The sequence below is a fragment of the Rhinoraja longicauda genome, chromosome 13, assembly GCF_053455715.1.
Source record: "Rhinoraja longicauda isolate Sanriku21f chromosome 13, sRhiLon1.1, whole genome shotgun sequence".
Lineage (NCBI taxonomy): Eukaryota > Metazoa > Chordata > Chondrichthyes > Rajiformes > Arhynchobatidae > Rhinoraja > Rhinoraja longicauda.
The window spans coordinates 1,334,434-1,349,088 of NC_135965.1; the positions used below are offsets into that span (position 1 = coordinate 1,334,434).

Below are 14,655 nucleotides of genomic sequence, written 5' to 3' on the forward strand. Positions count from 1 at the left end.
CCCTTTTGACTCCTTTTTATATCTAGTCTTTGTTGCTTCCTCCACCTATCTGCCAACCACCCCCCCCCCCCCCACCACCACCCATCAGTTGCCAATGTATTGCCCTACTCCCACCCCTTCCCCAGCTTTCTCCCACATTCCTGCAGTTTCAAGAAGGAATGTCCAGAAACATTGCCTGTCCATCCCCTCCAGAACCAGGGGCCACAGTTTAAGAATCCAGAACCAGGGACCACAGTTTAAGAATAGGGGGTAAGCCATTTAGAACGGAGACGAGGAAGAACTTTTTCACCCAGAGTTGTGAATCTGTGGAATTCTCTGCCTCAGGAGGCAGTGGAGGCCAATTCTCTGGATGCATTCAAGAGAGAGTTAGATAGAGCTCTTAATGATAGCGGAGTCAAGGGATATGGGGAGAAAGTAGGAATGGGGTACTGATTGTGGATGATCAGCCATGATCACAGTAAATGGCGGTGCTGGCGCGAAGGGCCAAATGGCCTCCTCCTGCACCTATTGTCTATTGTCTGTTATCTATTGTCTAATGTTGCCTGACCTGCTGAGTTCCTCTACCACTTTGTTTTTTGTAAAGCAACAGACAGGTAGGTCCAAGAGCCAACTTTTTGAATGGCGCACTGTAATCCAGCAGGAGGGATGGATAACCTCTAATCACAGAAAGCAAATAAGCAAATTTGTTTCTGCAGACCAGACTGCACGTGTTATTTTACCCTGGCCTTTGGTGAATGTTGAAGTGCGCTCTGCATCGGTTACTTTTCCATTCACTGGTAATGTCATTTCAAAAGAAGACAACTTTACCATATCATCCTGGAACCTTATCAGAAATCAGTATCAGGGATAATGGGGAGAAGGCAGGAGAATGGGGTTAGGAGGGAGAAATAAATGAGCCGCGATTGAATGGCGGAGGAGACTTGATGGGCTGAATGGCCTAATTCTGCTCCTATCACTTATGATCTTATGCCTTATGATCAGGGTTCGGATTAGAGTGTCTTCGTAATGGTGCCACAAGAGAAAGTTAGTCATCACATGAACTGATCATGCAGGACTAATAATATCAGAAAAGATTGATCACACAGTCTTTTGTACATGATTGGCTCAGTGCTTACTTTGGGTGCAGATATTGTACTTTATCTCAAAGCGCAGACAAGACTGCTATACTTTGTAAAGTTGGAGATATGTGGCCTTGCCAAATGATGTGAATGTAAACCTTTTCTCTGTGTACGAGTGATCAAAGTAGGACTTCTCTACTTGATCTGAGAACAGATATGTGAGCGATTCTTTGCTGCAAAACATTCCAGTTCAGAGAACAGAGAGAGAGAGAAAATAGGTGCAGGAGGAGGCCATTTGGCCCTTCGAGCCAGCACCGCCTTTCATTGTGATCATGGCTGATCATCCACAATCAGTAACCCGTGCCTGCCTTCTCGCCATATTGATTCCACTAGCCCCTGGAGCTCTATCTAACTCTCGCTTAAATTCATCTAGTGAATTGGCCCCCACTGCCGTCTGTGGCAGAGAATTCCACAAATTCACAACTCTCTAGGTGAAAAAGTTTATTCTCACCTCAGTTTTAAATGGCCTCCCCTTTATTCTTGGTCTGTGGCCCCTGGTTCTGGACTCCCCCAACATTGGGAACATTTTTCCTGCATCTAGCTTGTCCAGTCCTTTTATAATTTTACACGTCTCTATAAGATCCCCTCTCATCCTTCTAAACTCCTGTGAATACAAGCCTAGTCTTCCCAATCTTTCCTCATATGACAGTCCCGTCCGTTCACTTTACCAACCTGTCATTGTTGTGGACCTGAACATTTAGAGGTTGTTATCAACACAGTGTTATTGGGAGATAATCTAGATGAACACCTTTGAAATTGTAGATGATAGATTGAGTGTGTTATTTTTGAAAAACGTCTAGTTGGAATAAAATGTGTTGGAAAGAACTGCAGATGCTGGTTTAAATTGAAGGTAGACAAAAAAATGCTGGAGTAACTCAACGGGACAGATGCTGCCTGTCCCTCTGAGTTACTCCAGCATTTTGTGTCTCGTTGGAATAAAATGTTGTTCTCGTATCTGATCTGATCACCACCGTGCAGGAAATCCTGATGACATCGGAACACCATTCCCGTTTATAGTTGTTAAGTGGCCTGTATAGTTGTTAAGTGGCTTGCAATTTGTAACGTAATTGTGAAAATGATATGGAAGCGACTGAACATGAAGATTTTAGTTTAGTTTAGTTGAGAGGTAAACTGTTCCTTCGGCCCATCGAGTCCGCACCGACCAGCGATCCCCGCACGTTAACGCTTTACCACACACGCCAGGGACAATTTACAGTTATGCCAAGCCAATTAACCTACAAGTTTGTCCGTCTTTGGAATGTGGGAGGAAACCGGAGATCCCAGAGAAAACCCACGCAGTCACAGTCATAGAAACATAGAACCATAGAAAATAGGTGCAAGAGGAGGCCATTCGGCCCTTCGAGCCAGCACCGCCATTCAATGTGATCATGGCAGATCGTCCACAATCAATAACCTGTGCCTGCCTTCTCCCCATATCCCTTGATTCCTTCCATAATTCTGTGCAGACAGCACTCGTCGTCAGGATAGAGCCCGGATCTCTGGAGCTGTAACCTCTGTAAGGCAGCAACTCTACCGCTGTGCCACCGTGCTGTTTAATAAAGACATTATTACTGTTTGCCTGGTTGATAAACGATATCTCAGTCAGTGATTGCAAATGATCTCATGCATAATCTCCAGCACCGTAACAATTGCCTTGTTCCTTTTCTCTGCAGTATTGCGTGTGCGATGTCAAACATTCCTCATCTCAAAAATCGGTGAAGATTGGATTTTCCTGATTTTGTTGGGATTGCTGATGGCATTGGTGAGCTGGGCCATGGACTTTGCCATTGCAATGTGCTTGCAAGGTAAGAACACAACATTGCTACTGATGCTGAATGAAAGCCTTTAAGCTCCTTCGAAACAACTCCTCTGAAATATCGTGTTGATTTTCCGGCTGAGCTTTTCATAGAACGTAGAACAGCACAGCTCAGGAATGGGCCCTTCAGCCCACAATGATCTCATCTGCCTGTACATGATGCCTGGTTAAACTGATCTCATCTGCCTGTACATGATCCATATCCCTCTATTCCCTGTGCCTCCATGTGCCTATCCAAAAGTCTCTTGAACGCGACCATTGTATCTTCCTTGAACACCAGCCCTGGCAATGCGTTCAAGGCCCCTACCATTCTCTGTGTAAAACAAGACATGCCCTGCACATCGCCATTAACCGTTCCCACTCTCAACTTATGGCTAAGCCCTCTAGTGTCAGTCACTTCCACCCTGGGTCAAAGGTTCTGACTGTCTGCTACATCTATGCCCCTTAGAATGTTAATTACATCTATAAAGAGGGTGACAGAGTGGCGCAGCGGTAGAGTTGCTGCCTCACCGTGCCAGGGACCCGGCCTCGACCCTGACTCTGGGCGCAGTTGGCGCAGAGTTTCTACGTTCTTCCTGGGACCGCGTGGATTTTCCGTGGCTTCTCCGGTTTCCTCCCACATTCCAAAGAGGTGCGGGTTTGTAGATCGGCTTCTGTTAATTGTCCTTGACGTATTGGATAAATCTAGTGTACGGGTGATCATTATTGGCACGGGCCCGTCGGCTGAAGGGCCTGTTTCCACGCTGTGCCTCTAAACTAAACTAAACTAAAGTCTCCCCCCAACCTCCGACATTCCAGAGAAAACAACACAAGTCTGTGCAACCTCTCCCTGTAGCCGAAACTCTCTAATTCAGGCAGCATTGTGGTAACCCTTGCCTGCACCCTCTCCAAAGCCTGCACATCTTTCCTGCAATGCGGCCCAACCAAAGCCCTATAAAGCTGCATCATGAATTCCTGACTCTTATACTTAATGCCAATAGACAATAGCTGCAGGATTAGGCTATTCGGCCCTTCGAGCCAGCACCACCATTCAATGTGATCATGGCTGATCATTCTCAATCAGTACCCCGTTCCTGCCTTCTCCCCATACCACCTGACTCCGCTATCCTTAAGAGCTCTATCTAGCTCTCTCTTGAAAGCATTCAGAGAATTGGCCTCCACTGCCTTCTGAGGCAGAGAATTCCGCAGAACTGATCCTGAATCTATAGAACATTGGAAAATGATCACCAATGTGTCCACGATTTCTAGAGCCACCTCCTTAAGTACCCTAGGATGCAGACCATCAGACCCTGGGGATTTATCAGCCATCAGTCCCATCAGTCTATCCAACACCATTTCCTGCCTAATGTGAACGTAATGCCCCTAGCAATGAAGGCAAGCAGACCATATGCCTTCTTTACCACCATATCTACTTGTACTGCCACCTTCAGTGAGCTATGACCTAGGACCAACATCCCTCTGCACATCAATAGAAACATAGAAACATAGAAAATAGGTGCAGGAGGAGGACATTTGGCCCATCGAGCCAGCACCACCATTCATTGTGATCATGGCTGATCATCCACAGTCAGTAACCCGTGCCTGCCTTCTCCCTATATCCCTTGATTCCACTAGCCCCTAGAGCTCTATCTAACTCTCTTTTAAATTCATCCAGTGAATTGGCCTCCACTGCCCTCTGTGGCAGAGAATTCCACAAATTCACAACTCTGGGTGAAAAAGTTTTTTCTCACCTCAGTTTTAAATGGCCTCCCCTTTATTCTTAGACCGTGGCCCCTGGTTCTGGAGGGCCCTTGCATGGGTTAAACTCCATCTGCCATTTCTCTACCCATTGATGTAACTAGTCTAAATTCTTCTGTATCTTCTGACAGACTCTATCACTGTCCACAACCCCTCCAATTTGGTTTCATCAGAAAACTGACTCACCAACCCATCTACATTTATGTCTAGGTCGTTTATATCTATCACCAACAGCAGCGTTCCCAGCACAGATCCCTGCGGAACTCCACTGGTCACAGAACTCCTGTCTGAATATCTTCTTTCCACCACAACCCTCTTTTTTTTAGTTTAGGGTAGACACAAAATGCTGGAGTAACTCAGCGGGTCAGACAACATCTCGGGAGATGGGTCTCGACCCGAAACGTCACCCATTCCTGCTCTCCCGAGATGCTGCCTGACCTGCTGAGTTACTCCAGCATCTGCAGTTTTTTTCCTACGTATTTTATTTTAGTTTAGTTTAGAGATACAGCTTGGAAACAGGCCCTTCGGCCCACCGGGTCCGCGCCGACCAGCGATCCCCGCACATTAACACTATCCTACACCTACTAGGGACAATTTTTATATTTACCAAGCCAATTAACCTACATACATGTACGTCTTTGGAGTGTGGGAGGAAACCGAAGATCTCGGAGAAAGCCCACGCAGGTCACGGGGAGAACGTACAAACTCCGTACAGACAGCACCCATAGTCGGGATGGAACACGGGTCTCCGGCGCTGCATTCACTGTAAGGCAGCAACTCTACCGCTGCGCCACCGTGCCGCAATATCTTCTGTGAATAAGCCAGTTGAACCCATACAACCAAGCCATGGTGAATCCCATATATCTTCTGGATCAGCTTACCATGGTGGGCCGAAGGGCCAGTTTCTGTGCTAGTTCTCTAAAGTAAACCTTCATCAGTGTCCTTCGTCACCTCCCGATAGCTACCTCCCATCCCTACCTCCCATCCCTTACTCCCCCAAGATGGCTGCCTCCCATCCCTTACTCCCCCAAGATGGCTACCTCCCATCCCATACTCCCCCAAGATGGCTGCCTCCCATCCCTTACTCCCCCAGGATGGCTACCTCCCATCCCATACTCCCCTAAGATGGCTGCCTCCCATCCCTTACTCCCCCAAGATGGCTACCGCCCATCCCCCTTAGTCCCCCAAGATGGCTTCCTCCCATCCCATACTCCCCCAAGCTGGCTACCTCCCATCGCTTAAGTGGGGAAGGAAGGGTCATGTTGATTGGCAAGTGAGTGAAAATAAGTTATAAGAAACTCTGAGGGGTAATGGGATGGTTTGAATTGTTCTGAGAGCCGGCATATACCCGCTGAGCTGTACGGGCACTTTCTGCATCAGCTTTGGTCACAGCATGGAAACAGGCCCTTTGGCCCATCGAGTCCGCACCGACCAGTGATCACCCCACACACTGGTTCCATCTTACACGCTGGGGACAATTCACCTGCAAACTTGGACGTCTTTGCAGTATGGGAAGAAACTGGAGCACCCAGAGAAAACTCGCATGGTCACAGGGAGAACGGAAAACTCCATACAGACAGCACCTGTAGCTAGGATTGAATCCGTCCTGTATCGTGACAAAAATAAGCAAAATGTGAGAAATCTTTCACCATGTTGCTTATTCTGATGACCGCAAGATACCTCTACGTGTTATCAGACCACTTCCTTTCAGGAGGTAGAGGTGTGTGTTCTGTAGAATTCATCTGGTTAATTGGTTAAAATTACCACAGACGGCTGTGGAGGACATGTCATTGGGTATTTTTAAAGCGGAGATTAGCAGGTTCTTCATTAATAGGGGATTGAAAGGTTACGGGGAGAAGGCAGGAGAATGGGGTTGAGAGGCAAAAATATATCAACCATGATTGAATGGCACAACATACTCGATGGGCCGAATGGCAGTTAAAAACATATCTTTTTAATCAAGCTTTTAACTGAGTTTACTTCGTTTGTCTTTTTACATTCTCAACTTTACATTTTACATTTTATATTTTTATTTAAATCTGTGCTTTGTATGCTATTACCAGCCTATGTCTTTACTGTTTTAAATTATATCTTTGTTTAGACATGTGTTTGTTTTTGTGGAAAGCACTTTGAGCTGCATTCAATTGCATGAAAAGTGCTACATAATTAAAAGTTATTATTATTATTATTAATCTGCTCTTATGACTTATGCACTTATGTACACAATAGTCACTAAAATAGGCTCAAAATGTGTCCACTTTGGAAATTTTGCCTGAATCAGGCGATGTTACTAATTGTTTTGAAAACGTTCCTCTTGAATTATTTTAACTTCAAACGACACATGGACCACTAAGGTGCGTGCAACTTCAGGCTTATGAATAACGTTGTGCAATAATGGCAGTGAAGGAGGAATGAAAATGTCATGTGGAACGTAATAATGCAATGAGATGACTTCTCTGATTAGGGAGAGCCTGACCACCGGTAGTTCAACAACCTGCAGTATTCAACAATTTATTAATTTCCTTGCCTTTATGAAGAACACATTGGCTGGGGTGATAAAGCTGAACACCGACCGTGCAAGTGAATGATTTGGCTGAATCTAAAAATAGAACCTTCCTGTCATATTACAGATGCCATGAACATTGGTGGAGTTATGGACAGCGAGGAAGGACACAGAGGAATATAGATCAGAATATTGCAGCTGTTTAAAACTTGGTGTATTGCGTACAGTTCCGGTCGCCACACCATGGGAAACATATGGAGGCTTTGGAGAAGTGTAGAAGGGATTTAGCAGGATGCTGAGGGTGATGCCATTAATTGTATACGTATTTTCCCCTTCCATTTGGCCTCCCACAGTACAACACCTCACACTTGCTCGGATTAAACTCCACCTGCCGTTTCTCCATCCATTTCTGTAGCTGATCTATATTCCGCTCTATACTGTGACAGCTTTTAGCTTAGTTTCGTTATGCAACGTGAAAACAGGCCCTTCGGCCCACCGAGTCCACACTGACCAACAATCACCCATACACTAGTTCTATCCTACATACTAGGAACCATTTATAGAAGCCAATTAGCCTATAAACTTGCAGGTCTTTGGAATGTGGGAAGAAACGGGAGAAAACCCACGCGGTCACGGGAAGAACGTACAAAGTCCGTACAGACTGCGCCCGTAATCAGGACCGAACCCGGGTCTCTGGCGCTGTAAGGCAGCAACTCTACCGCTGCGCCACCGTGCCTTCTTCACAGTCTGTGACCCCAGCACCCTTTGTGTCGTCTGCAAACTTACTAACCAACCTCTCCACGTTTATCACAGTGCCCTCCATAATGTTTGGGACAAAGACCCATCATTTATTTATTTGCCTCTGTACTCCACTATTTGAGATTTGTAATAGAAAAAAATCACATGTGGTTAAAGTGCACATTGTCAAATTTTATTAAAGGGTATTTTTATACATTTTGGTTTCACCATGTAGAAATTACAACTATGTTTTATACATAGTCCCCCCATTTCAGGGCACCATAATGTTTGGGACACATGGCTTCACAGGTGTTTGTAATTGCTCAGTTGTGTCTAAATGCTACCTTAATGCATTAAGGTATAAGAGAGCTCTCAGTACCTAGTCTTTCCTCCAGTCTTTCCATCACCTTTAGAAACTTTTATTGCTGTTTATCAACATGAGGACCTAAGTTGTGCCGATGAAAGTCAAAGAAGCCATTATGAGACTGAGAAACAAGAATAAAACTGTTAGAGACATCAGCCACACCAAAATCAACTGTCTGGAACATCATTAAGAAGAAAGAGAGCACAGGTGAGCTTACTAATCGCAAAGGGACTGGCAGGCCAAGGAAGACCTCCACAGCTGATGACTGAAGAATTCTCTCCATAATAAAGAAAAATCCCCAAACACCTGTCCGACAGATCAGAAACACTCTTCAGGAGTCAGGTGTGGATTTGTCAATGACCACTGTCCGCAGAAGACTTCATGAACAGAAATACAGAGGCTACCACTGGTTAGCTGCAAAAATAGGATGGCCAGGTTACAGTTTGCCAAGAAGTACTTAAAAGAGCAACCACAGTTCTGGAAAAAGGTCTTGTGGACAGATGAGACGAAGATTAACTTATATCAGAGTGATGGCAAGAGCAAAGTATGGAGGAGAGAAGGAACTACCCAAGATCCAAACCATACCACCTCATCCCCCACCACAGTGGTGGGGGTGTTATGGCCTGGGCATGTATGGCTGCTGAAGGTACTGGCTCACTTATCTTCATTGATGATACAACTGCTGATGGTAGCAGCATAATGAATTCTGAAGTGTATGGACACATCCTATCTGCTCAAGTTCAAACAAATGCCTCAGAACTCATTGGCCGGCGGTTCATTCTACAGCAAGACAATGATCCCAAACATACTGTTAAAGCAACAAAGGAGTTTTTCAAAGCTAAAGATTGGTAAATTCTTGAGTGGCCAAGTCAATCACCTGATCTGAACCCAATTGAGAGTGCCTTTTATATGCTGAAGAGAAAACTGAAGGGGACTAGCCCCCAAAACAAGTATAAGCTAAAGATGGCTGCAATACAGGCCTGGCAGAGCATCAACAGAGAAGACACCCAGCAACTGGTGATGTCCATGAATCGCAGACTTCAAGCAGTCATTGCATGCAAAGGATATGCAACAAAATACTAAGCATGACTACTTTCATTTACATGACATTGCTGTGTCCCAAACATTATGGTGCCCTGAAATGGGGGGACATTGTGTAAACACTGTTGTAATTTCTACATGGTGAAACCAAAATGTATACAAATTGCCTTTATTAAAATCTGACAATGTGCACTTTAACCACTTTATTTCTATTACAAAGAGGCAAATAAATAAATGATGGGTCTTTGTCCCAAACATTATGGAGGGCACTGTAAATGTATAGGGAGGGAACAGCAGATACTGGTTTAAACCAAAGACAGACACAAAAGGCTGGAGTAACTCAGCAGGACAGGCAGCATCTCTGGAGAGGAGGAATAGGTGACGTTTTGGGTCGAGACCATTCTTCACACTGAGAGTCAGGGGAAAGGGGAATGAGAGATATAGACGGGACTTAGGAGAAATGAATGGAAGATATGCAAAAAGCAACGATAATGAAGGAAATGTGGGGCCCCCAAGAGGCCATTGTTGGCTGTGGGATAGGTTACAATGAATATACAGACAGAAGAACTCAACAGGACGACGGTGAAACTAGTACAACGACAAGGGTGGGGGAGGGATGGAGAGAGAGGGGATGCAGGGTCACTTGAAGTTATGGAAATCAAAATTAATAATGCTAGGCTCTAACCTGCCCAAGCGAAATATGAGATGCTGTTCCTCCAATTTTTGTTTGGGCTCACTCTGACAATGGAGGAACCAACGCAGTCCACTGTGTGTGTGGTGCCACAGGTGGTGGGCCACGACCTTCATGGGTATTTCTCCTCTGTTTTTAAGGTGGGGAAAGACTGGAGAATGGGGGATCTTGCAGTAGACACTGGAAGTGCAGGAAAGAACTGCAGATGCTGGTTTAAATCGAAGGTAGACACAGAGTGTTGGAATTACTGCAGCATTTTGTGTGCAGTCACTGGAGGTATCTTGAGAGCAGTCAGTATTACAATCGCAGATGTTCTGAAGGTCCTGACGCGTATGAAGATAAATAAATCCTGGCCCGATCAGATATATCCGACGACGCTGTGGGAAACTACAGAGGAAATTGCAGGAGCCCTCACTGAGATTTACGAGTCGTCCTTAAATACAGGAGAGGTGCCGGAGGACTGGAGGGTGGCAAATGTTGTGCCTCTTTTCAAGAAGGGCTGCAGGGGAAAATGCTGGGAACTATAGGCCGGTGAGCTTAACATCTGTAGTTGGAAAGTTACTGGAGAGTATTCTAAGAGATAGGATATACAGGCACTCAGGGATGATTATGGAAAGTCGGCATGGGTTTGTACCTGAGAGGTCTTGTCTCACAAATCTGATTGAGTGTTTTGAAGATGTGACCAGTAAAGGTGGATGTGGGCAGAGCTGTGGACTTTCTACACATGGACCTCAGGACGGCATTTGACAGGGTTCCGTGAGGTAGGCTGCTCTGGAAGGTTAGATCACATGGGATTCAAGGAGAGATAGCTCAATGGATGGCAAATTGGCTCCATGGAAGGAAGCAGAGGGTGATGGTGGAAGGTTGCCTCTCGGACTGGAGGCCTGTAACTAGTGGTGTGCCTCAGGGTTCGGTGCTGGGTCCATTACTGTTTGTCATCGACATCAATGATTTGGTTGAGAACATACATGATAAAATTAGCAAGTTTTCAGATGATACAAATGTGGGTGGTTTTGCAGATAGTGAAGATGGTTGTGAACGATTGCAGCAGGATCTGGATCAGTTGGTCAGGTGGGCTGAGGAATGGTTCACGGAATTTAACACAGAGAAATGTGAGGTGTTGCATTTTGGGAAGTCTAACATGGGCAGGGCCTACACAGCGAATGGCAGGGCTCTGGGGATTGTTGTAGAGCAGAGGGATCTAGGAGTACAGGTACATAGTTCGTTGAAAGTGGCATCACAGGTAGATAGACAATAGACAATAGACAATAGGTGCAGGAGTAGGCCATTCAGCCCTTCGAGCCAGCACCGCCATTCAATGCGATCATGGCTGATCACTCTCAATCAGTACCCCGTTCCTGCCTTCTCCCCATACCCCCTCACTCCGCTATCCTTAAGAGCTCTATCCAGCTCTCTCTTGAAAGCATCCAACGAACTGGCCTCCACTGCCTTCTGAGGCAGAGAATTCCACACCTTCACCACCCTCTGACTGAAAAAGTTCTTCCTCATCTCCGTTCTAAATGGCCTACCCCTTATTCTTAAACTGTGGCCCCTTGTTCTGGACTCCCCCAACATTGGGAACATGTTATCTGCCTCTAATGTGTCCAATCCCCTAATTATCTTATATGTTTCAATAAGATCCCCCCTCATCCTTCTAAATTCCAGTGTATACAAGCCCAATCGCTCCAGCCTTTCAACATACGACAGTCCCGCCATTCCGGGAATTAACCTAGTGAACCTACGCTGCACGCCCTCCATAGCAAGAATATCCTTCCTCAAATTTGGAGACCAAAACTGCACACAGTACTCCAGGTGCGGTCTCACCAGGGCCCGGTACAACTGTAGAAGGACCTCTTTGCTCCTATACTCAACTCCTCTTGTTACGAAGGCCAACATTCCATTGGCTTTCTTCACTGCCTGCTGTACCTGCATGCTTCCTTTCATTGACTGATGCACTAGGACACCCAGATCTCGTTGAACTCCCCCTCCTCCTAACTTGACACCATTCAGATAATAATCTGCCTTTCTATTCTTACTTCCAAAGTGAATAACCTCACACTTATCTACATTAAACTGCATCTGCCATGTATCCGCCCACTCACACAACCTGTCCAAGTCACCCTGCAGCCTTATTGCATCTTCCTCACAATTCACACTACCCCCCAACTTAGTATCATCTGCAAATTTGCTAATGGTACTTTTAATCCCTTCGTCTAAGTCATTAATGTATATCGTAAATAGCTGGGGTCCCAGCACCGAACCTTGCGGTACCCCACTGGTCACTGCCTGCCATTCCGAAAGGGACCCATTTATCCCCACTCTTTGCTTTCTGTCTGTCAACCAATTTTCTATCCATGTCAGTACCCTACCCCCAATACCATGTGCCCTAATTTTGCCCACTAATCTCCTATGTGGGACCTTGTCGGGTGGTTAAAAGGCTTTTGGCACATTGGCCTTCATCAGACAGAGCATTGAGTATAGAATTTGGGAGGTCATGTTGCAGTTGTATAAGACATTGGTGAGACCGCATTTAGAATGTTCAGTTCTGGGCACCATGTTATGGGAAAGATGTTGTCAAGCAGGAAATGGCGCAGAGAAGATTTACGAGGATGTTGCCAGGACTCAAGAGCCTGAGCTACAGGGAGAGGTTGCGCAGGCTGGGACTCTATTCCTTGGAGCGCAGGAGAATGAGGGGTGATCTTATAGAAGTGTGCAAGATCATGAGAGGAATAGATCAGGTAGACATATAGAGTCTCTTGCCCAGAGGAGGGACATCATGAACCAGAGGACATCGGTTTAATGTGAGGGGGGAAAGATTTAACAGGATCCTGAGGGATAACCTTTTCACATGAAAGGTGGTGGGTGTATGGAACGAGCTGCCGGAGGAGGTAGTTGCAGCAGGTACTATCGCAACGTTTAAGAAACATTTAGATAGGAACATGGATAGGACAGGTTTAGAGGAATATGGGCCAAATGCAGGCAGGTGGGACTAGTGGAGATGGGTCATGTTGGCCGGTGTGGCAAGTTGGGCCAAAGGGCCTGTTTCCAGGCTCTAAGACTCTGTGACTCTATGTCTTAATCGCGACACCTCATTGTAACTCTTATCCATGAACACTCTCATAGCCCGGATAATCCAGCTGCAGCTCCAGTTATTTAATGGGATCCAGAAGGTGCTGCAACTGAACACAGGTACTGCAGATGTAGGCCTCAGATGGAACTGCAGATGTAGGCCTCAGATGGAACTGTAGATGTAGGCCTCAGATGGAACTGCAGATATAGGCCTCAGATGACACTGCAGATGTAGGCCTCAGATGGAACTGCAGATGTAGGCCTCAGATGGAACTGTAGATGTAGGCCTCAGATGAAACTGCAGATGTAGGCCTCAGATGGAACTGTAGATGTAGGCCTCAGATGGAACTGCAGATGTAGGCCTCAGATGACACTGCAGATGTAGGCCTCAGATAACACTGCAGATGTAGGCCTCAGATGGAACTGTAGATGTAGGACTCAGTTGGAACTGCAGATGTAGACCTCAGATGGAACTGTAGATGTAGGCCTCAGATGGAACTGCAGATGTAGGCCTCAGATGACACTGCAGATGTAGGCCTCAGATGACTGCTCATGTAGGACTCAGATGGAACTGCAGATGTAGGCCTCAGATGACACTGCAGATGTAGGCCTCAGATGATACTGCAGATGTAGGCCTCAGATGGAACTGTAGATGTAGGCCTCAGATTGAACTGTAGATGTAGGCCTCAGATGGAACTGCATTTGTAGGCCTCAGATGACACTGCTCATGTAGGCCTCAGATGACACTGCAGATGTAGGCCTCAGATAACACTGCAGATGTAGGCCTCAGATGGAACTGTAGATGTAGGACTCAGTTGGAACTGCAGATGTAGGCCTCAGATGGAACTGTAGATGTAGGCCTCAGATGGAACTGCAGATGTAGGCCTCAGATGACACTGCAGATGTAGGCCTCAGATGACTGCTCATGTAGGACTCAGATGGAACTGCAGATGTAGGCCTCAGATGACACTGCAGATGTAGGCCTCAGATGATACTGCAGATGTAGGCCTCAGATAACACTGCAGATGTAGGCCTCAGATGGAACTGTAGATGTAGGCCTCAGATGACACTGTAGATGTAGGCCTCAGATGACACTGTAGATGAAGGCCTCAGATGACTGTAGATGTAGGCCTCAGATGACACTGTAGATGTAGGCCTCAGATGGAACTGTAGATGTAGGCCTCAGATGGAACTGTAGATGTAGGCCTCAGATGGAACTGCATTTGTAGGCCTCAGATGACACTGCTCATGTAGGCCTCAGATGACACTGCAGATGTAGGCCTCAGATGACACTGTACATGTAGGCCTCAGATGACACTGCACATATAGGCCTCAGATGACACTGCAGATGTAGGCCTTAGATGACACTGCAGATGCCTCTGGCTTCCAACATCCTGTAGGAGGAGCATTCCCTGTCCACCTGCCGTCTCCATTGCACCAAAAACCTAGGCAGGATTACCCAGAAAAACCCACCATCCCTTCACCTGCTATTACCATTTTAGTTTAGTTTAGTTTAGCGATACAGCGTGGAAACAGGCCCTTCGGCCCACCGGGTCCGCGTCGACCAGCGATCCCCGC

At 46.3% G+C, this 14,655-nt stretch overlaps 1 protein-coding gene across 3 annotated transcripts in view; it reads left to right on the forward strand.

Moving 5' to 3' along the window:
- LOC144599376 (chloride channel protein 2-like) overlaps window positions 1–14,655 on the forward strand; it is a 406,358-nt gene that overhangs the window by 163,122 nt on the left and 228,581 nt on the right. For all 3 annotated transcript variants that reach the window (XM_078410172.1, XM_078410174.1, XM_078410173.1), the window contains exon 3: window positions 2,792–2,923. In XM_078410172.1, coding sequence (XP_078266298.1) covers window positions 2,792–2,923 — 132 coding nt within the window. The remainder of the gene's footprint in view (window positions 1–2,791; window positions 2,924–14,655) is intronic.